This window comes from Stenella coeruleoalba (genome assembly GCF_951394435.1).
Source record: "Stenella coeruleoalba genome assembly, chromosome: 2".
NCBI classification, from domain to species: domain Eukaryota; kingdom Metazoa; phylum Chordata; class Mammalia; order Artiodactyla; family Delphinidae; genus Stenella; species Stenella coeruleoalba.
In genome coordinates this window covers 172586024-172609586 of record NC_137147.1, presented here as the reverse complement: position 1 = coordinate 172609586, position 23563 = coordinate 172586024, and the positions used below count along the sequence as shown (strand labels likewise).

Sequence of the window (23563 nt, the reverse complement as noted above, 5' to 3'; positions counted from 1 at the left end):
ATGGACTGATCAGTCTATTAGCCAGGCTTATCTAATTAACTCCTGGATTCCTCTAAAACTCTCTAAAGGGGATGACACGCAAACACTCCTGAGGCTATTACTTAAAATGTGATTGTAAAGATCTCATTAGAATTCCACTTCCTTGTCTTGCCCCACACAAGCCTATCTATAAATCTGTGATTTGTTTAGCAGCAAAAATTTTGGAAGATTAACGATTATGGAAATAGCCTCTGATGAAAAGGCATCTGCCACTTACTGGACGCCTGTCTGAAGCCTGGGGATGTGAGAGTCTCCCATGCCAGCATGGACAAAACAAGATAAAGGAAGGCAATGGGGAAAGCAGAGACAAAAGTCAACACAAAGCTGATCTCGGGACCAGGACCAGAGCGTTTCTCTTATCAGCCGTGGGCATGTGGCCAGACCATGAGACCCCAAGAAGAGATAGGAGCTGGGAAAGAGCACATCTTAAAGAGATTGGGGTTTGGGCAGCTCTCGCTCGTTCTCCGGCATTGTCTTACCTCCCTTTGGCCCTGCACGGTGCCCTTCAAGCTTTTTGCTCTGATGCTGACCCCGTCAGTCTGCGCATCCACAGAAAGGGAAACAGGCTCGCTGCTACTCCTCTCCGCCTCATTGCTCCCCATTTCATTAGCGCTCACAGCTGAAATCATAGCCCTCTTCTCCCTCCTGAGGCCCCTTCATCCCTCTTTCCCTAAGCCATTTCTTTGAAGCGAGGAAATTAATAAGGATTAGCAAATCTATCCATTAATCAACTCTCCCAACTCACATGCATTTTCTGGACAAATCTGGTACCTATGATCACACACTAACTCTATGGAAACGTTGGCATGAAAACCTCTGCATAAAATTGAGAGGGATCCCAAGATATGTGTTGTGCCCCAGGTAATCAGAAGGTCAATTCACCCGATGACTTCGGGAAACTGTGGAAAGAACTCTGATGCTTCATTTGCTTGGCTTCCTTCTTCCATAAATTTTTGACCTTGGTCTATTTCACCTAAATCTCTCCTGCCTCAAAATCTGCATTCACTGATAACGACGTGGAAACACGCAGGGAGATGCTTTGACAAACCACAACAATGTGTCCTCTTGATTTCCGCAGAAATATTGTATTTGCTCGCTTCCCATGAACTTATAGGCTGCCGCCGAATCCAGGCAGGGTTCCCTGAGACCTGCCTGCCTGCTGTCCTAGCCGCTACTGCTGCTGCCCACCCCCCGCCGGCCCCATGTTGTGAGCCAGCGCCCGGCCAAGGAGTCGGGTGGCCATGCGCTGCCGCCAGAGACAGCGAGTTTGAAACCAGAGATTAGAGCTGCTCCCGCCTCTGGACCACTCCCCACAGATCAGCAAATGAGCCAGGAAGGACGCGCAGACTCTGTGAACAGCCAGCCGCAGGCAGCTGTGACCCTGGTGTCCGTTGGGAAGGGGCCCCAAGTTGGTCCAGGCTGCTCTCTCTGGACCCGCGACACACACCCAAGGATGGCCTGGTTTACTGATGCTTCAATGCCTTTGTCTCATGGCTGAGTTCAGAGATTCAAGACAAGATTAAGCCCTCCACCACCCCACCCCACCACTAGCAAACCCAACGACCCTAGCAAACGCTAATTATTCCAGAATTTTATCATTCTCTGCACTTCTCAGTTTTCTTTTGCAACATTCCTTACAGAGGTAATTTTAACAATGCATGAAGACTTCCCCCCTGCCCCTCACTTCTCTCTAAGCCTGGAGTCCAAGCGGAAATTAGGTTAAAGACTCTCAGTAGAAAGCAGATGATAACATGCATTTTATAAAAGAATCTTCTGAGGGGCATTAGCACACCTAATGGTAGCAGTGATGGTAACTGCTTCACAGACCCTAAATAGTACTAGTTGTCAAATACAAGTTACAGCATGAAACCTATAAACTTGCCAGTCAAAAAGGAAGATGACAGCTGTTAATTACGTGAAATGCTATTGGGGGTGGGGGGAAGGACCGGAAGACTACATATGTTATGAATAATATTGACACTGAATTAATATTGATATGCCTTGGTCAGAAATCCAGCTCAATCGTGCTTTTTCTGACCTTTAAATAAAATGCATTAGAGCTACACTGACCAACAGTTTCACAAGCATTACGGCAAAATCTAAGCGTTGAGTTGGCCCATCTTTTCCCGACACTAAATAGAACATTGACAGACAGAGCTATTACTATCATTGACCTACAACTTCCATTATCTTAACTCTTTAAATTGCATTTCAGACACCACCAGCTTTTAAGGATGAAGACATGAAACATTTTTATAGATTCTTTTTGGCTTGGTAACAATCAAAATAATAGGTAGCAATTTACTGTTAATGTATTTAAATATTAGGTTGGGGAATAGATCAAATACAAATGAACTAAAAGCATTGCTCAGGTCTGCACCTACAGGTACACGAAAATCTGGAAGAAAAACCATCTTTAGTACCTAGTACACACATCATGTGGACTCTCTGTGAATATAATTGAGAATGAAATCTAAGAAGTCTTCAAAATTCATATTCCATAGATTGAGTCTGATAGAAATCTCCGAGTTAAATTCTTTTCCCTATGTATCTAATTCTAAGCCTATACTTTCACAAAAGTGGATAATAATAGTACGGGAAATCAATTTCCTAAGGCTTCTATGCATATCTTTCCTCTCTGTTGGTAAAAAGAATGTGCAAAAACAAAACAAAACAAAACAAAGGGCTAAAAGTCACACGGCAAACATTCTTAAAACCTGTTGTTGATTAGAAGGATACTGATAATTCATGTAATTCAAAACTTGCAAAGAAAAAGATTGAGTTTCTAGGGAAATTAATATTTTGTGATATTTTACAGATTTATTTGTTAGCAAATCTTTTTTAAGGCTAAAAATCAATTTAGATCCACAAGATCTCCCCTCCCCCCAAATTCATTCACATTTATTTTTATTGCTTTAATGAAGTGTAGTGCCACCATGTATCAGGATGATTAGAGGCAAAGTAGAAAACGAAGGGGTAATCAAAACCTGGGGAGATGAACAGCTGACTTTGTGTAGATAAAATAAAAGCTTAGAGAGCACCCACATAAATGTTACACCTGGGGCTATAAAATGGATAGAGTGTGAAGAATACTATAAAAAAGCAATAAATACAAGATAGACTAAAAATGTTTGCCCTTAAGGATATCTGATTCTCCTCTATCCCTTTTTTCTTTGTCATATATACAGAATGGTTAGGAAGCATGAACATCCTTGTAGAACATGGCTGAATTGTTAAGCTAGTTTGTATTCTGTTTTCTTTTGTGTACATTTATTTAAAAACAGAGGAAACCTGGAGTTCAAATCTGAAGTCTTGGTCACTTGAGACAATGCCAAAATATTATCCTGCTGCTTCAACCATTACATGGATGGTTTGTCCAATTTCTGATGCTTTCTATGCCAAGGAAATACCAGCACTGCACTGGTATTTGGGCTTTTGTTTGGATCATGCCTTTTGCTCTTTCATTTCGAGATTCCCTTTCTTTCTCTATTTTCGGTCATTTCTACAGGCCTCTGTTGACAAATGGTTGCTTCTACATCAGTGGTTAATTTCCATGGTCAAATAGTGCAGCATAAGATCTGATGATTTATACTTAGATGACGTTTCTGACATTATCAACTTCACAAGCATGAACAGTAACAGCAAAGGGTGCTATTGATGTTAATCATTCTAATCATGACTATTTTCTTAAATGACAAAGATAACTTTGTAAATCTGAAATTATCACTAACTCCATAAAATGAAACATTTTTATAGAAAAAATTAAAGCTTTAAAAGAAAAAAGAGCTTTATTATTTCTGATTGGACAATACCTGTTTTAATGGCATATTTTAGAGTTGTCTGGCAATGCATCAAAATTTCCTCCAAATTTTGTGGTTGGTCTGCCAATCCCCAGTTATATTCTTGAAGAAGCTCATTAGGGTAATGGAAGTCAATCACTTTGGTTGATCTATCGAAAGTTTTCACCACATACTGAAGCAAAATGTCCATAACATCTTGCAGAAATGCCAAAGTGGGTCTTTCTCCATCACACGCTGGTAGCAGGTCTAAAGAATGGAATCAAAATGCCACATTTTAATTTTACAATGAAACTATCCAGGGCAAGTTTGTCAGCTGACAATTTCTCTTTGAACCGAGAGATTTTACGTTTTAAAAAAATCTTCTGGAAACGAGAGCATTTTCTTTAAAGAGGAGGGATTCTTCAAAGATGAAGGAATGAAAAAAATTCCGATTCCTCTCCCTACCCCAAATTATTTCTTGCATTTCAGTTCATAACTTGTTTGCTTACTTCCTTTCTTATTTCTTTTCTTTTTCTTTCTTTCTTTTTTTTTTTTTAAGAGACTATGCCTCCATTCATTTGTTTCCCCGGCGTTCCCGCTAAATGTTATTTCTCAGTAAATCTTCTTAAATGATCACGGAAACACTTCAAGTCAGGAATGTTTGAGGAATGCCTTTGGGCATATCAGGCAAAATGGATCATGCAATGTTAGGATCTCTGGCCTATTAAGAAAGCCCACTGTTTCCAAAGACAGCGTGTGTGTGTGTGTGCGCGCGCGCGCGCGCGCATGTTTGGGAGACCGCGTGTGTAAGCGCAAGGGAGTAAAACCGCGCGCAGGTCTCACGTGAATCGTTCTCCTGTGAAAATACAGCTACAAATTACTCTTGCGATATAAAGACCTAGAAAGTCTCAGAAATTTTGAACTGGAAACTGCGTCCCACCCGAGGCCTCAGCGGCACCGAGGAGCGGACCTGGAGCCAGGGCGCGCGCGGGCGCCTCGGCCACCGCAGACCCGAGGGCGGCGCCCGGCCGAGAGCGCCGCGGCCCCGGAGCTCCCTTAGAACGCGGGCGCCCAGCGCCCGGCGCCCAGCGCCCAGCGCCCAGCAGAGGCCGGGGTCGGACCGAGGGGGGCAGGCCCAGCCTTTCTCGCTGTCGCCTTAAGGTTCTCCTAAGGTCCGCTTCCGCCCTCCACTCGACGCCCCGGCTCAGGCTCCCGGCGCGGGGTCCCTCCTGGCCGCGGTGGGCGGGCCACGGCGAGGGGCAGAGGCTCCCGGGGGCCCCGCGAGGCGCCTTTACCTGTTGCGTGTAGAAACGCGTAGTTGATCCCCGCTTTGGGGCAGCTGCAGGGCTTCTGGTTGCAAGCGCAGGCGGCCTTGCGGGAGGCGGCCCTCGGGGGCTGGATTCCGCCGCTCTCTGCCGGCTTCTCGGCGTCCCCGTAGAGCAGGGCTGGGCAAGGACACGGAGCGCGGACCTCAGTCAGCCGCCCGCCGGCCCGGCTCCCAGCACCCCGCCCGTCCCCAGCCAAAAATCAAGAATCTCCGACCCTCGATGGGATGCGGAGGTGAGAAGGTGCCTTTGCCCCCCGCGGGCTCCGAGGCGCCTGGCCACGTCCGCCTCCCTCCCCCGGGCACCGGCACTCACCGCACAGCTTGTTTCCGATGCCGCCCGTGAACCTCTGAGCCACCTGACACCAGGCCCTCGCTGTAAGGAAAGACAGGCAGGAGGAGGGCGAGGCCGTAAGAAAAGAGCAGAAAGACGTGTGAAATTTCGTTCTTTGTGAACGACGTCAACGTCAACGGGGTCCGGGAAAGGCTGCCTGCGGCCCCGCACAGCGGGCAGGTGCGGGAGGCGCGCGGGAGGTGCCCTGGGTTAGGGCAAAGTCCCCTTCCTGCCTCGCTTGGGCGAGTTCTCCTAGACACCGAGGCTGTCCATTTGCTCACAGGCTCTCCTTCCAGGCAGAGAATTCTCCCCCCTTTCCAGTTTTTCTTTTCCCCACCGCCACTCCGTCCCTCTCCAGGGTCCAGACACGACGATGGCGGCAGTGCCCCAGGCCCGCGAGTTCGGTGTCCAGGAGACGCCGCCGTGTTTTGGGGGCTCTCCCAGACTTCAGCGGAAAGGGCCAGAGATTCTCTGGGCATCTTCCCAGGGGATAAGAGCCTGTGGGGGGTTTGGCCTCTTGGGTCATCAGGGACACACCCCGAGGGCAGGGCTAAGCGTCCGAAGTTTCCCACTGCAAGTGGAAAAACCTCTTTCAATCTTCCCCAGCCCCGCAAACCCCAGTCCACCCGCAAAGCTCGCCTCCTGCAGGTCCCGGTTCTCCTACCTGTGCCAGGGTTCTCGGGGTCCCCGGAACCATCTTCAGATGCGAAGGACCAAAAGCCGGAGCCGGGAGATGCCATCGGCCCTGCGAGGCTGGAGCAGGACGCCTCCGAATGCGAACTGTCGGCGAGCTGCCCTCCGATCCGCCCTGCACGCGCGCGTGCGTGTGTGTGTGTGAGTGTGCGTGTGTGTGCGGCGGGATGAGGACACCGCGCGGGGACCGGCGCGGCCGCCCCGCAGAGGGTGGGTGTCACACAGGGACAGGAAACGTGCGTGTCTGCGGGTGCGTGCGCGCGTGTGTGTGTGTGCTGGGATTAGAGCTTAGAGACGTGGCAACGCTCTGAAAGCTCTGGGGGTTGAACAGAAAAGGCAGTTGCGGGGTCCTCACAGCCAGGAGATGGGAAAGCCCGGAGCGCCGGAGCGATTTTGAAGGAGAGGGAGCCCAATAGGGAAGGATAAGGGGACGGCGGAAGAAAAAGCGGCAGAGGGAGGGAGCTGAACCTTGAGAGTGCGAGGCAGACAGTGCGCCAGAGCTGGAGTCAGAGTGAGTGGGTGGCAGGCGTGCGTGAGACGTGATGGTGCCGGCTGCCCCCGCGGGCCCGGGTGCGCTGTCCGGAGTGCTCACGCGGCTGAGCGCGCGTGCCTCAGCAGGGGTAGACCAGAGACCTTGGCGAGGCGGGAAGGGTGGTCGAGACAGTCTTCTATTTGCCTCGATTGGTGTATTGTTTGAGGTCTGTCTCCCGCTGCGGGGAAGGAGGCGCGATTCCCGCGTTGCCTTCCTCCAAGAGGATACTGAGGTCGCTGTGACCCCGGGACCCCTGGCGACCGGGCCAGAATCGGAATCGGGAGCGGTTCGCGAGCCTGGGGAGGGGACGGTGGAGGAAGGGCATCTATGCACTGATGGGCTCAATTTAGCTTCTTAGTGGAGCCTAATGCCTGCCTACTGAGCCGCGCAGTCCCCGGGGGCGCTCCATTCCTGAGCTTCGGCGCGCTTGGTCGCAGAACCCACCGTCCAGGTTCTGACTGACGGCTGGGGAGAAAAACTGCTGATTGAGGCAATTAAAATCTACGCTGGAATCTATCACCAAGGACCTCAGCCTGGGCAGAGAATTGAACGGACACTTCTTGAAAGGGGACTGGGAAGAGAGCTAGAGCCGGCTGGGTGGACGGCCGATGGGGGGATGGGATCAGGTCATTTGGTGACCTTGGCCTGCGGAGGCGCGCAAGGGCCCGCTGCTTACGTGTCGCGGGAATCGGTGTGTGCGTGGGAAGCGTGCACCGAGTTTCCAGTAAGCAATCTGAGCTGTCCAAAGGCGGAAAGAAGGCATGGCCTGCTGGGCCCTCGTTTTAGAGGGCCTCAAATCAATGACCACCTGATCCCCCAAGGGAATCTTCACGATAGGGTGGGGTGGGGGAAAACGGGAGTTTCGCTATTTCTGAGGTTTGGTGGTAAGGGGTTTCTCCTTTCCTGAGAAAGTCATAATCTCTCCTCTCTTACATTTTCCTTTCTCTACAAGCTGTTAAACAAAGGGAGGGCGCCTTGAGAATTTGGGGCCCGTTGAGTTCGCGTTGCTTTCCCTTGGCAGTTAAGATCAGTGTCAAGTTTGCCTTGCAGCTCCTGGGTGCGCAGAGAGAGGGTGAGGATGACCGTGGCTGGGGAAGTGCTGCGTCCGGCCTCCCGCGGAGCATTCCTCAGCGTGCTGCTCCCCTTGGGCGAGCGCTTCTCATTTCCACTGTGTTCACAGGACTTTCTTTCTCTGCTCTCAGAACCACGTTACCAAAGCTGCTGCTAAAGCAGAGACCCACGGCTCCTCAGTCCTGGCTACCACCCCTCGACCCTCGCTTAGGAAGGGCGTCATGGGTCCCGGGGACCCTGGGCCGTGGGGCACGTGCCCGAGCCTGGAGGATCCGTAGGATCTGCACCGTGGCCTCCGGACCTGAGCCCAGGCGTGGGAGCGGGGAAGGGCACTGGACGGGTCCGGCCTTAGGCCTGGCGCAGAGCCTGCCTTGCCGAGAAGCCTGCGTCAAGCTGTGGCCGCGCGGTTGGCACGAACCCTGGCCTGCGTCCCACCCCTGTTGCCGGCGATCCGGGCTCCAGTGCTCCAGAGGATCCAGGCGACAACTCCAGGGGGGTAAGGACTTCGTGGGCTGGCCGTCCGCGCCGCTGGCAGAGCAGCTCCATGGCTGCTGCTCCAGCAGCGCTGATGCGAGCCAGAGAGACCCGTCCTTTGTTTAAACACACACCAAATCCTGCACACGTTTCGCTTCGAGTCAGCAAGGCTGGAGTTGCTGAACTTTTCTGCTATGAATGAGCGGTCAAAAACCAAAAGGTTCTTTAAAACAAGTATTTAACACACACACAAAGCCGCGAAGAAAGAAACGGATTAAAATACGGAAAGGTAGAAATCACAAAGCCCGAATTTAATAGATTTTTTTTAACGCGATGACTTTAAATCCTACTGTTTAAACCGCATTAAATCCCGCAACTCCAGGGTATTTTGAATCTAATGGTGGTATTTACGTTTCTTATTTAACACACCCTCTTCAGACACACGCGGTATCTGATTTGTCTTTCCTCAACGCCGGCCCAGCCTAGACGAAAATTTGCTTTATAAAGACTGTCATCTCGAAAAAGAGCCCACTCCCCCCTCACTCGGGCCTGGGTTTGGAGATAACAAAAGAGCTCTGGGAGGTAATAATTACCGTCATTAGTTCTCAAAGGAGGCAGCCACTGAATGGGAAGGGGAGGCGGGCCAGCGCTTGGGGAGAGCTTTCGAAGGCCCTTCCTCGAGTAAGGGAAGAGAAAGCCACGCGCCAGGGACCGCCGGAGGTGGCCGGTTTCCTTGGTTGACCTATTTTTTGTCCGTAGTTTACCCAGAAATTGCGTTGCAGGCCTGCCGAAGAATAGTGCGCGCTACAAGTTTTCCCTGGTGTCCTCCCAGCGCTTAGGTGTCAAAGGACAAAGAAGGAGAGATGGAAAGAGAGAAGGAAAAAGGAGAGAAAACAAAGAAATTAAAAAAAAAAGGAGAACAAAAACATTGCAACCGTTCACCGCACGTGTTTGCTATTCTCTCTTCTAGTTCCACTTAAAAAGGTGGGGGAGGAGGGATGGATTTTAGGGAGGGGTCCAACTGCCTCTCTGTCCAGCATCCGGCTGGGCTGCCAAGGCTCTGGTCTGCAGAAGCCGCTCTGGAAGCTTGGACTGAGTAGGCCTGGCCACGAAGCAGAGCTCATTTTTCCCCCTAAGGCCTCCTGGTGGTGGGTGGACGGGTGAGAAGCGGCCGAGGGGGCCGGGCAACCTCGGGTTACAGGTCCCCCTCCATCGCCCACCCCAGGGTACGGTGCTCGGCAGCGCTGCTTTCGTGGGTGCCTAGGCCAGGCGCAAGCACAGCCGTGCCGACGGTCCACACCGCGGAGGTGGCTCCTCGCTCCGGATGGAGGCCGCGGCGTGAACCCAGGTTACGGACCGGGGCCTGAGCGCACTTGGCCTCGGAGCTCAGCCCTGCCGCAGTGGGAGGTTTCCCCTTGCGCGGGTCCTCCTGGTAAAAGGAAGAGGTTGTCCACGTCACCGCTGGGGACCTTTCCGTGCCAACTGTTTGGGATGGAGACAACCGTACCACCCCCCGGGCGACTGGCGCAACTAACGCTCTCGGCCAGCTGCACGCGCCCTCACTCTCCCCTCGAATACTCTTCCCAAGTTCCCTGGCTCGGGGCCGCGGGCGCACGAGCCGGGGACGCCGGCAGAAGAGACAAGCCCCCTTCCAGCCAAAACGCTGCTCCCACCTCCGCCGTCCAAGATACCACCGCACCCCTTTCCATCACCCTCTCCGGGCTGTGTAGACGCAAAGGGCCTCACTTCCATAGAAGAGCTTAACCTGGGTTTTTAAATAAGATGCAGTCGACTGAAGAAGGCAAAAGGCTGCCTGCCCACCGCCCTCCTCTCCATCTTACATACACTAAAATCCAGAGCAGTGGAGACGGCCCCAGATCTGCACACTAGGAGAACCTTAAAAATCCGACCGTTCAGCTCGGTGGCGGGACTAGAATTTTTATAGGCGGGGCCAGAGGAGGACACCTCGGTTGGGAGGGCTGTGCGGGGTGAGAGAGACAGTCTGTGTGAGCGAGCGCGCTGTGTTGCTGGACTTGGAGCTTTGTCTAGAGGCCACGTTTGTGTCTCGCTTACGGGGTTCTACGTTAGATGGTAAGTTTGGGATGGCTGGGGGGAGGGGCGTTGTTCGCTGATGGAGACCGAAGACGCCGCACCCTCCCTCCCTGGGCGCTGCCACCTGCCACCAGCACAGCCGGACAGCAGGAGCCTGGGCCCGAGGCCCAAGGGGGAATCCGGCGGACCAGCCCCGGAAGCCGCGAACTTTCCAAGGCACTTCCTTTAATGAGCAAGGGAAGGGATGAAGTTCATCTTCAAAGCCACCCCTCGCCCCCCGCCCGCCTTTGTTCTGTCCTCACAGACTCAACCCGTCAGCGAGGACGCCGCGGGCCTGGCAGAGCCGTTTCCGAGAAAGACGAAATCTGTGAAGTTACCCAAAAGGAGAGAGGAGGGGTCGGCGAGAGCTCAGGCGCAGTCGGGTCCACAGGAGTCTCAAACAAGTGAACAAAGAGATACATTGGGGGCCAGGGCCAGGGATGCCCAAACCGGCGGCTGGTGAGAGTGGAGGATGCGGGAGCGCGGATACGCGGCGTCCGAAGGGCTCTCCGCCCTCCGAGCACCAGAGGCTGGCCCGGGCACTCGAGGGGAGAGCACAGCGGGCAGCCCCCGCCAAGGCCAGGGCTGCGGCCCCAGCGCCTCATGGCGCAGTGCCTGAGGATCCCCCGCCTCGGCCCCGGCAAGCTCCGTAGTCTCGGGCACATGCCGACGGCGCTGGCCGCCGAGCAGCGGGGCTACACATGCTGAACGAGGCGCCGGCGCTGGGAGGTTTTGCGCAGGAGCCTCCTGTAGTCGTAGGGGCTGGCGGTGGGCTCATTCTCCTCCTCCTCGCGGTCCCCCGCCGCCCAGCACCTGCGAGCGAGACCCGGGGCCGAGCATCAGCGGCGCCACCGCGCGCCGCGCATCCCCGCCCACCCCGAGTCAGGCGGGTCCTCCTCCCACACCTCCCACCAAACTGCGGGCGTTTCATAACCGCACGTTCAAGACAGCAGGGCAGTGACCAAACGGATCTGCGACATCGCCTCAGCAGGTTTTCAAAACTCCTGAGCGAGGAGCAGAAGGGTTGGTGGAACCTGGTGGAACCCGGTTGTTTGAATGACAGCTAAGTAAAGCATCAGAAGGTGTAGTTCAGAAAGGTGAGTTTGGTTTGGCTTGAAATAAATTCACAACCAATAAACAAACACTTTAGTACGTTCTGGTCAAACAGGAAACTCAAGGTGCCTATACAGACAACCATCATTTTGCAACTGCTCAGTTGTTTCCTTAAAACGCTGCCCCCAAATGTGACCCACCCCTCTGTTAGCCGCAAGGAGTGGGTCCTGTCAGCTTTTTTAATGCTTCCACGTTTTCAGGGAGGCTGCTGGGTCACCTTCCTGAATCCACTGCTGGGAAGCCCTGCCAACGTTTACCTTTAGGGTCTGCAGCTTGCCTGGGGAAGTGGGGAACTCCCTAAAATGCAGCTATAGTCATTCTTTCATTTATTCATCAGCCACCAGTGTAGGCGATGGGTGAACACAAGTCCCTGCTTTCCCAGCGTTCACCGTCTAGTGCTGGGGAGGACCATGGACAGCTCCAACACACCAGGGGGCGGGAGGTCTACAGAGTCTACAGAGAAGTAAAGCAGGTTCATGGGGAAAGGCTGATGTGTGTGGGGGGTGTGTGTGTGTGTGGGGTGTGTGTGTGTGTGTGTGTGTGTGTGTGTGTGTGTGTCTCTCTAAGCAATTTCATAGAGGGTGATCAGGAAAGGCCTCTCTGATAAGGTGACATTGGACGAGAGGCCTGAAAGAACGGGAGGAGAGTCAGGCAGATCTCTTGGGGAAGGGCAGTCACTCCAGGATGATGCAAGACCCACGTAAAGGTCCCAAGATGAGTGTGCGTATTGTGTTCATGGCACAACAAGGAGGCCACTGCGGCGTGAATGGGGCAAGCAAGGGGGAGAATAGTGAGGGACAAGAGCAGGAGGAATGAGGGGACAGTGTGACAGACAACATAGAGCTTTGAGACCATGGCAAGAATTTGAATTTTACTTAGAGCAAGAGACAAACTGGAGGTTTCCGAGTTGAGTGGTTCCGTGGAAGTAAGGAGGCCTGTTAGGAGACACTGCAAGAGTCTTCAGCAAGACTGGCAGGCTTAGGCTTGTGGAGGTTAGAACTGGTCAAATTTTAGTTATCTTGGTAGGTGAATCTGGAAGAGTTTGCTGAATGGATGTGGGGTGTAAAAGAAAGGAATCAAGAATGTCTCCAAGGTTTTTACCTTAAACCATAGGGGAAGTGAGGTTGCCATTTAACGAGATGGGGAAGGCTACAGGAGAGCCCCTCATGGGGGAGGGGGAGATAAAGATTTTGGTTTCAGTTGTGCTAACTTTGAGATACTTACTAGATATTCAAGAGAAGATATTCAAGAGAAGATACTGAATAGGCGGTTGGATATATAAGCCCTGACCTACGCTAGAGATTTCAGTTTGGCAATTTTAGGTAAATAGATGACATTTAAGGTCATGAGAGTATGCGTTGATGATGCAAACAAAGGACTGGGACTCTCCAGTGTTGAGAGATCAGAGAAATGAGGAGGAATCAGAGAAGAAGAATGAGAAGCAGAGGGTGAGGTAGGAGGCAAACCAAGGGAAGGAGCTGCTGTCCTGGAGGCCAATGAAGAAAACGTTTAAAGAAAGAGTGTCAAATGCTGCTGATAGGGTGAGATCAGGATTGAGAATCATCACTGGATATGGTGACCTTAGCAGGGACAGTTTCCATGGAGTGACGGGAATGGAAACTTGAGTATGGTGGCTCAAGAAAGGATGGGAAGAGAAGCCCAGGAGGAGGTAGGATCTCGCCCATCTATTTACTCTTCTGCTGTAATGAAGAGCAGGAATACGGGTGTTCTGGAAAGTCAAGGATGACTTCCAGATCGAGTCAAGGGTACTTTTTATGATGCGTCCAATTGGATCATGTTCGCATATTGTCAGAAATGATTTGGTAAAGAGAACAAACATTCAAGGTGCAGAAGGGAGAGAGGACAGTTGCAGGACAATGTTCTGGTGGACATGGAAGGACTAGAATTCAGTGCACAAAGGGAAGGTTTGGTCTTAGCTACAAGGACAGTCATCCATGTTATCACTGACTACCTTGCACTTGCTTTCATTCATTCAAATTCATGAGACACTCAAATAATCATTGCTTTTGTCCCTGATTCCCAGACCTGCTCATACCTTCCTGGTGTACTTGGGTGGGGTGTGTGTGTGTGTGTGTGTGTGTGTGTCTGTATGTTCAGATAAATATATTTATTTATTTATTTATCTGAGTACACTATACAGAGAGAGTATGTATTATATAATATATATAAATATTTTATCAGAATAATGTATTAGTATTTATATAAAATATGTACTATATATTTCTATATAGGATAAATGTATAATATTTATTAGATCATAATTTAATATATATAATAAGATATATAAAATATTCTTTCTACAATAACATCTTCCAACATATAGCTTGGCCTGAAGCTTCTCTAATTGTCCCAAAAGGTCCTTTAGAGCTGTTTTTCTGTTAGAGCTGTTTTTCTGTTTTGTTTTTGTTTTCTATTTTAAAGCCAAGATCCTATCAAGGTTGACCTACTGCACTTGGTTGTTTTGTCTCTTTAATCTTCCTTAGTTTAGAAATATCCCGCCTTGGAGTTACCTGTCTGTATGGTTAGATAAGAATCCTTTCTCTCTCTCTCTCTCTCTCTCTCTCTCTCTCTCTCTCTCTCTCTCTCTCTCTCTCTCTCTCTCTCTCTCTCTCTCTCTCTCTCTCTCGTCCAGATCCTCAGAGACAGATATAAGGATCCTATCTTGGACACAACCGCATCACTCCCTCCTCAACCACCCAGTGTGGGTGTTAAAGGTTATCAGCTCTAAATTCAAAAAGGCCTGTGTTCAAATTCTAACCCCATCATTTATTATCTAGGTTACTGTTTGCAGTATTAAACTAAGCAGGCTTAGCTTCCTCATCTGTAAAATAGGGCAAGGAGAGTAACCATCTCACTAGCTCCTGTGAGGGTTAAATGAGATAAGAGCAAAGGTAACAGGATAAGAGCACAGCCTAGCACACGGCGAGCGCTCCGCTGAGGTGAGCTCCCAGCTTCTAGTCTAGTGAACTGCCTTGACATCCAGAGACGCCACTGGAACACCAGGGAGTGAACACGTTCACAGCAGATGTGTGCCTGACGCTGCGGGGAGGGGAGAACACGCCTGAGGGGAGGCAGACTGGCTTGTTAAAACGGGAAGTGGGTGCGTCAGTGAGAAGCCATTTGAGCAAAGAGTGAAAGCCCTTGGATTTTAGTTCACTCACTCAATGTGGGACTTCGGGCAAGTCCCTTAATCTCTCGGGCACTTGGTAATTCTCCCATATAGAACTCTGTGCTTGGACCAGAACATCTCTAAGCTCCAAGATGGAAGAATACATCTTCTTTTGGAGACAAGGGGCAGAAACCATAGTTCTGGACAAGCAAATAAAGATGATGACAGCCACCATTTATGGAACACCTCCCCGGCGCCATGTCTCGCATTAAGCGCCCCGCATTCATCGTTTCATTTAATCTCTCCAACAGCACGGCGAGGCAACTAGTAAATCCTTTTGCAGATGTGAAAACGGAAGCTTAAAGAGGTCTAGTAACACGGCAAGGTCACTCAGCTACTAAGTGGCAGAATCGGGACCCAAATCTGAGACCATCTCGCTCTAAACCCTCTTCTCTTAACCACACAGCACACTGTACAAGAGGCAGCTATGTGGGGGGTCTGCGTGCCCTGGGCTGACAGGGTGCTCACTTAGGATTTTGGAAAAACAGCTTTTCATTGCCTGGCGCTGCTCCCATTTCTCATATACCACATGTCCATCTTACTATGTGCCCTCAATTTCAAAACTTTACAAAGAATTTTTTGGGGAAAGAAAAAAACATTCCCAAAGTAGTAAGTAAGCTACAAATGGTTTAAGTTAAATGTCAAACAAAGTTGGTGGCAAAGTGAAAATCAAATCCAAAATACATATTTCTGTATGAATATTTCTCCTCAATTTTTTGTTTTTGGTCTGACATCACTGATTCTGAGAAATTACACAGCATAATCGAGAAACCAATAAGTAAATAAAATCACACTGGTTAGAGCTTAAACACAGGTTTTGGATATTATTAAACACAGATCTTGTTTATAATTATATAGTATGACCACATAATTTATCATCCAAACCAAACAACTTTTAAAAGGGAGTGCTTCTGATCATTACACCAAGAAAACAGGTAAAAACCGGGATTGTGCTAGAAAAACTGGGATGTCTGATTACCTCACCATAATCCTTATGATTTTACTTTTAAACAACACATCAATCATAAGACGCGATGCTCAGTAAGAACGCTTTGTCATTAGTCCATACGTATATGAAAATGCTTAGGAATGGAATGGTGAGTATAAAATTGAAAATGCTGTACTTCAATGTGCGTTTATTACCTTTCATCAGCTTTAAAACATTGATTCTGGAGTTCTTGCTGTTGTCTTCGTTCTCTTAAACTAAGGTTGTGTTCCTCTGGTCCAGGATGACTGGGCAAAATTTCCTTATAATAGAAATCTTCCAAATCTAATAATTTTCCCTGACTGCAAATGAACACATAAACACACCACAGTATCAAGCTGTCTACTCACTTAAACTTACAAGATACTTGTTTTCTTCGTTTAAAGTATTTACGATAATTAAGCAGTAACACATGTATGTCAACAGGAATGAGAGAGGTCTTGAAATGTGCAAAAACAGTATATACCGTAAATTAAAAAGAAAAACAAACCCCTCACTTCTTACCTTTAAGAGGGCATGGCTGCTGGGACAGCGTTTCCAAGTTCTACCACGTTCAACTTGGCACAAAACTAGTAGTTACTAGAGAGCCGGTGATTATAATGCTCACTTGGCCAGTCTACATCAGGACTCACAACTGACCCTTGGGCCACCATGAGGAAAGCTGACCTTTATGTACTAACACAAGCACTTCCCAATTTTATCAGCCCACTGAGGCACATCATGTGTCATGATCTTACCTTACTTCCTTCACAGGTAACCTTCTGTCCTTCCCTACCCATGCGTCTTTAGGGGATTGATTTTAATTTCTGCACACAACACACGCACAGGGCTGTGTCCTCAACCATTTTCATTCTTGGATCTAGTCAACCTGCACTCTGGTTCCTGTGGTACTCGGTATCTCTGGTCTGATGGAACTTCATCTAAGGTCAACAGGTGTCAGTCTGAAAAACTACCGGGTGTTACAGTACTTTGGGGAAAAGTGCTTTTCAAGTTAAGGTACCAATCTATAAATGAACTTTCAGAATGCCACTGATTCATAAATCGGAACTCTGTGTCCACTCATGCTTAATAGAAGAACCCTCGATTGTTTTGAGCACTGTCCGGAAATTCGTTGCTTGAAATATAATATTAAAAGAGTATAATATTAAAAGAGTAAAGCACTGGTGGGCTGAAATGTTATAGGGAAAGGGGAATAGTGTGAATAGAAGTGGGCCACACACGCAGGTGACATAAACCTCATCTTCCTAACAAATACATAAACATTATAAAAAGTGATTTAGCTTGTGTTGAAGAACAAAAAAGTACAAAGAGTTTGGGGAAAGAAAGTTCATGAACATGAACATGCTCAAACTGCTCAATCAAAACCATATTAATGGGACAAGAAAAGCAAATTCCATACTGGACGGTACAATTTATTAAAAACTGTTTGAGTTCTCAGTAAATAACTTGCACTGTGTTATCTCAGTATATTTCCGATAGGTAAGATCTTATAAATTACATATAAACCTCATATGTATAATATAAATGTACTGAGAGCACACTACTTCCCAAAATCTATCCACATAAAATGGATGGTTTTTAATCATAATTTGAACATATGGAGTTATATTTTGGTTTGAGAAGACGACATTAAAAGTTAGACATAATAATTACCTATCTTTCCTCGATCTTCGTTTTTCTTCTTGGATTGACTTCTAAACAGAATAGAATAATTAAAAAAGACTCTATATCATATTATGATCTTAATAGGATTAATTTATATATTACTATAGTATTAACATATAAATGTATTCCTATAAAGCTGATTTAGAAATAAGCAAGTGGATAAAATATATTTACAATCTAAAGAAATTTTACTCAATTAAAAATTTTCGTTTACTCAAATTTTACTAATTATGAATTTGTGTTGCTGTTTTTTTTTAACCAGGCCGGGAATGAAATTAATCTTTGCATCCCATATAAAAAAAGAGTTTACCACACAGTGGTGACCAGTCTACACAAGATTACATAACGTGTATCTACCTACAAATGGGGACAAAATGTCAGACTTTCTGGAAAGTCTATCTCTCTATCACAAATGTAGTTGTATTTAGGCAGGTTAATTAGGCTGCTTTGATGTCATCCTTGTCTGCAGGTAAAGCAGATGGGTGGATAGTTAGGGCAGCTGCAACAGGACACAGAAGAATGGAAATCTGACTTCATTAACCTATAGGAGCCCACTTATGGCATAAGAGTAGCAGCATGGATGACACATATGTTCACTGCAAAATGTTTTTTCATAATTGGAAATTTGACGTATCAGAGCATACTTTACAATGTTTAAGTATAAAAATAACTAGATATATTTTAATCAGTAATTCAATTTGAACGAAGTGGTATTTCATTTAATCTTACATATAAAGCAGTATTCTCTTTTGTATTGTGACATTAGTCATGTGTTTCACTGTGTTCTAGCTCAATGCACTTGAACTCCTATATTTACATGTTGAAAAGAAGATATATGTCTTTTAGGCTGAGAAAACAAATACCACACTCACCTTGAACAAGCTTAAGTTATTATAATTGTGGCAACCCTAATGCAAGTATCAAGTTGGGTGGCACCATAAAAGTGCAAGATAATAAAAATGTCAATTAATAATGGTTTGTGGGCTTCCCTGGTGGCGCAGTCGTTGAGAGTCCACCTGCTGATGCAGGGGACTGCGGGTTCCTGCCCCAGTCCGGGAAGATCCCACATGCCGCGGAGCAGCTGGGCCCGTGAGCCATGGCCACTGAGCCTGCGCGTCCGGAGCCTGTGCTCCGCGACGGGAGAGGCCACAACAGTGAGAGGCCCGCATGCCGCAAAAAAAAAAAAAATAATAATAATAATGGTTTGTAAATATCTAGGGTTTTCCCAAGTTGTCCTTAGACATACTGAATCATTTTTTTCTCATAACTTATCATTTGTAATAACTTAAAATGTTAGATGAGGCAAATAGTTCATAGTTCCTTTTATTCTTATCGTTGGAATTTTAGTGGGTGGATGAGGTGGAAATGAATGCTTTCCTGCATCAAGTCTGGGAGTGGACCATTCAGGAAGTAACAATGTAAGGGGCAGGACACCAATTACATTCCTGTCCTTCCCGTTTCCTGTTACTTCACATTCTTGACACAGTGCCCTAGGCTAGGAGGTGCTTACAAATAATGCTATTGCCAGCATAAGCACAACGGCCCCTAGCAGCTCAGTTAATGATCCCTGGGAGCAGGGTGGTGTTTGCTGTGGTGGTTGCCTTAATAGAAGAGGTCCTGCCTCCTTGATCCATTATCTGAAAGAAACGTCTCTCTTGTCCTTGATAACCATTTTCTATAATCCAAAATGATGCTGAGTAACAGAGATCCCCTTTCTACAACCAAGAATCAAATAACGTTCCACCCTGGCGAGGACCCCTTTTTATTCTGGATCAGCACTTCCACCTGGGAGATGGTGTGGACAAGCTGGTTCTCAGTTACAGGAATTCTTAGAAGAGTAAATACTGTCTGGGCTTATTTCGCTCTTGCCTGTGCTAGAATAGTCTAATGAAATGTAATTCAATGATATATTTTTCCAAAAATTATTTAAGATGGTTTATAATAGAAGCAATTATGGAATCAAGGTAATAAAATAGGAGTTGTAAATAAGGAACAAAGCGGGAGGAAGAAATGAGTGTTAAGACAGAGCTTTACAGTTAGTTGTCTCTCAGTCCCCTAGGCTCTAGGGCTAAAGGGATGTATGAAATGGCATTATTGATCATGAAGAAGGATATTGCATTTCCTGGAAGAGGACTTAATATGAACTTTATCACACAGGACTTTATAGTAGGAGCATTTACACACACACCTCGGAGATATTGCAGGTTTGGTTCCAGGCCACTGCAATAAAGCAAGTCACACAAATGTTTTTGGTTTCCCAGTGCATATAAAAGTTATGTTTACACTCTACTATAGTCTATTAAGTGTGCCATAGCATTATGTCTAAACAAATGCATACCTTATTTTAAAAATGCTTTATTACTAGAAATGCCATAAAACTGCCGGTGGAGGGTTTGAAATACGACAAGAATTACCAAGAGACACAGAGACAGGAAGTGAGCAAATGCTGCTGGGAATATGGTGCCAATAGACTTGCTGAATGCAGGGTTGTGACAAACCTTCAGTTTGTAAAAAAAAGAAAAAAGAAAAAACAGTACCTGTGAAGCACAATAAAACGAGATATGCCTGAATTACTAAGACCAATGATGTTTGCAATCAGAGTTTTGATATGACAAATTACAAACCTGAAATTTTAAAAGCAAAAGAAGAAGCAAATGTCCTATGGCCGTTTCTTATCAAACTAGATTAAAGAAGAGAGAAAGACAAGGAAACAGAGATGACTTACGGAGGAGATATCCAGTGAGGATGTTTCTTGAGGAGGCCTTTGAAAGAACAGAGGTCTGAGCTCAGAGGACTGAAGAAGCCATTCCTCAGTCACTGCATGTCACTCCCTCTCCCTCCCACCTGACATAAAGAAATACATTTTATCGTAAGACTTTAAAATTCACCATTACATCATGGCGGACACAGTCTTACTTCCCTTTTGGAAATACACGAATATATAATGTATTCAGAGGCCTTCACAAGGATGAAGAGGGTAGCCAAAATATAGACATAACAAAAAAGGGACCTGCAAGTGGCCAAACCACCTACTGCTGTGGTTGAGGGAAGGCCCCAGAAAAATAATGGGACCGGAGGGGACTTGTGATGTGGCGGGTCCATTACTCACTTCCTGAGGAAGCTGCTGGCATGGAGTCATTTTGCTGATGGCCGCACAGCTTCTACGTGTTAGAGCAGACACCACACGCCGTGACAATGGGGCGTGAGTGTTCAGCTGATGTTCTCTCCGCCACAGCCACGTTTCTAAGCTTCAGCCTACTCTTATTTTGGACACGACAACAGCAACATTCCCCAGATGTAGGAGATTAAGAGCATCAAATCATAGAAGAGAGCTAGTATTGATGTTAAGGCAGTCGGAATGACCACCCTAAGTGGTGGCATCCAAGGAGAAACGAAAGCTATATTAACAGGTGAGACATCCGTCAGCACAGCTGCTCGTGTCGGGCAAGCATGAGGGAGGGGTGTCTTGTCCACAGCTCGGCAGCCTGAGAGCCTCGTCTAAAGTAAGTCGTGTGTTATTTAGCTAATAGTCTCATGACGAGTAACAGTGGGGCCATAAGAGTGAGCAAAGTCCCTGCCTTCCTGGAGCTTCTAGTCCACAGGGGAGAGTCAGCCAGGAGACAGGCAGATACATATCTATACCTGCTGTGAAGAAAAATTAAGTAGGGCCAGGAAGATACAGAGAGACAGGTGCTCCTTTAGATACGGCTGTCAGGGAGCCTCTCTGATAAGCATAGCTCTGAATAAAGTACAAACATTTTTGCTCACTACAGTGACCTGGGTCACGAAGAAAAGGTTTAAAATGTGCAGTATAATGTATTTGAGAAGGATGTTTGTGAAAACCCTTTAAAAGTACTGAGAATGCTTTGATGGTTAAAGGGGGTAGGGCTCCATCACAGCTATAAATTTCACTTACGTGTAACACCCCCAATCTGGGTAAAGGCCAGATAAATATGAACCCATGGTGTGTTTTCACTTCAAATAATATACTAGTTTTCTATGTTTCACTGAAGCCACAGATTTCAAGACCCAGGGTTATAAAAAGGTTTCCAGTCACTGATAAATTAAGATGCATGAAAACAATTTATATTCATTTTTAAAATAACAGTACAATGACAAAGTAAGCTTCTTGGGGGCAGGGACTCATTTGTGAATCAGCTATATATATATATATAGCTGAATCAGTCTGCTGTATACCTGAAACTAAGACAACATTGTAAATCAACTATAGTTCAATTAAAATTGTTTTGAAAATAAATTTAAAAATAAGTAAAATTGACTGTGGTGATGGTTGTACAACTCTGTGATTATACTGAAAACCATTTAATTGTGTATTTCAGGTGGATATGTGTGTGTATGTACCCATAGTATATAGGGAGGTGTGTGTGTACATACCCATAGCATATAGGGAGGTGTGTGTGTATTGCTCATAGTATATAGGTGAATGTATATATACGTATGACTGCCTTCGTGCATCACGTGGAATATGTCAAACAAACACTAGGTACTCTGATGTTTGAGGTTGGAGTCAGAGGGAGAATCTGAGGAGAGACCAGGATTCAGAAATCAGGAGAAACTGATGTCATGGCAGCTGATGAAACTGTCCGAAGGCAATGAGATGAGAAGAGAATCTAAGATTGAACCCTAGGCAACACCAAGGGGAAGAGGACCCTTCCAAAGACACTGGAGAGAAATCAGCAGAGAGAAGGGAGAGGACCGGGAGATGGTTGATTTGAAAGTCAACCTTCATTTATGGCCGGGGAAGTGGGAAACTTAATTGCAACTCATGGGAAACATTCTCTGGGCTCTACAAGGACATGGAGGTTGTTGCTGTCTTCACTGTGGCAGCAGGAAGTGAGAGGGGGAATAAGTATTGTAAATGGAAGGACCAGCAGGTGCAAAGGACTCAGGAGCGTGGGAGGCCACGCACTGGCAGAGGTACCAGCAGTTAACCCTGGCCAGTGGGCACGGGGGCGAAGGAGTCTGGACTTGGTGCAGAAGGAGTTGCCGAGCCATTAAAGGGACTCTCCAGGGAGGAACACAATCAAAGTTATGGTCTAGAGAAATGTTCTGGTATGGCTTGCAGAGGCTGAGATTAGAAGCAGTTAGGTGGGGCCTGAACTACTCCAGGTGAGGCATGAGACGGTCTGAAACAGGGTAGCTGCCGTGAGGCCAGAAGCAGAAGATGACTCAGAGCGAGCCTTTGTGGGGAGGAGCCCCACTTCAGCGTGTCTGATCGCAGGCAAGACTCGGGATGCCTCGCAGTTTTGCTGGTTTAGGTAACCAGGCAGATGCTGGGGGCATTCACGGAGAACAGGAACCTAGAGGAAGGGCAGGCTGGCAGGGGTGATGCCGAGAGCTCCCAGGCTGCTCACCGTGAGTCAACGGGAGCTGGGAAACCAGAAGACCTCAGTACAATTAATGGCCCTGACAGCTAACAGGTGCCTTATCCGTGTCTCAGAATCCTGATCTGTGAGATGGGGATGCCACCCTCCAGGCTCTAAGACTCGATCTCACCATGTGTGTGAACACACCTCACTCTAGGCCTGGGATTTAAAAGGTGTTCAGTAAATGTCTCTTCCTCCCCCTTCCTTCTCCCCGTCCATTTACACTAAGGTTCCTCCCTGGAGAGCTCCTGCTGTGAGGCCCTTCTCTTTCTGGGTTGATATTTGCACAGCAGCTCAGATTACAGGACCAGAAGAGAGAACTGTGGGAGGGCACAGGGGTTACAGGACTGCGGGAGAGGCGTGGACCCTGAGGACGAGGGGTTGGCGGACAGCCAAGTGCCCAGACTGTCAGTCAAGGGAGGGGCAGGTAAGCAGAAACCGAGGTGCATCTCCTTTGCAAAGCCCTCCCTTTTGACAGGACTAGGGTGGTCAGTTTCCGCGCTGGTTGTTAGGGGAGGCTACGGCTCCCACCTGAGAATGAGAGTGAGCCACTTACATGCAGGAGAGAATAGTACGTGGAGTCTTCGGGGTTATTTAGTGTTTTGGGTTTCCGGGGCCGCCTCGGAGGTCTCAGTATTTTTGGCCCCTCTCCTCTGGAGATACCTACAAGGAAGGCGATCATAAACAAGCACTCAGTTACAAAGGCTTTTGTGTTTGTGTTAAACAACAAATTATATACATACAACTGGGGCCAAAACTGGGAGAAAGAGGAAATTCCTTTGTTCCCCCCACCAACCCTTATTATATTCCTCATCATGTGTTTCCTTCTGACTGTCCAGTGGTCTAGGATTTTGAGAAGTTAAGGGGAAGAGAAGACGGGGAAGAA

The 23563-nt window shown here is 47.6% G+C and overlaps 2 protein-coding genes across 2 annotated transcripts in view; both read right to left on the bottom strand.

Moving 5' to 3' along the window:
• Positions 1-6216, bottom strand: part of GAD2 (glutamate decarboxylase 2) — a gene marked incomplete at both ends in the record, with an annotated part of 65623 nt that extends 59407 nt beyond the window's left edge. The window contains 4 exons of the mRNA XM_079913080.1: positions 3852-4085; positions 5114-5263; positions 5459-5518; positions 6141-6216. Of these exons, the coding sequence (XP_079769206.1) occupies positions 3852-4085; positions 5114-5263; positions 5459-5518; positions 6141-6216 (520 nt within the window). The remainder of the gene's footprint in view (positions 1-3851; positions 4086-5113; positions 5264-5458; positions 5519-6140) is intronic.
• A 9395-nt stretch (positions 6217-15611) lies between these two features.
• Positions 15612-23563, bottom strand: part of MYO3A (myosin IIIA) — a 176919-nt gene continuing 168967 nt past the window's right edge. Inside the window, exons 32-34 of the mRNA XM_079915200.1 lie at positions 23234-23340; positions 17279-17319; positions 15612-15927 (exon numbers count right to left, since the gene is read on the bottom strand). Of these exons, the coding sequence (XP_079771326.1) occupies positions 15780-15927; positions 17279-17319; positions 23234-23340 (296 nt within the window). The 3' untranslated portion in view covers positions 15612-15779. The remainder of the gene's footprint in view (positions 15928-17278; positions 17320-23233; positions 23341-23563) is intronic.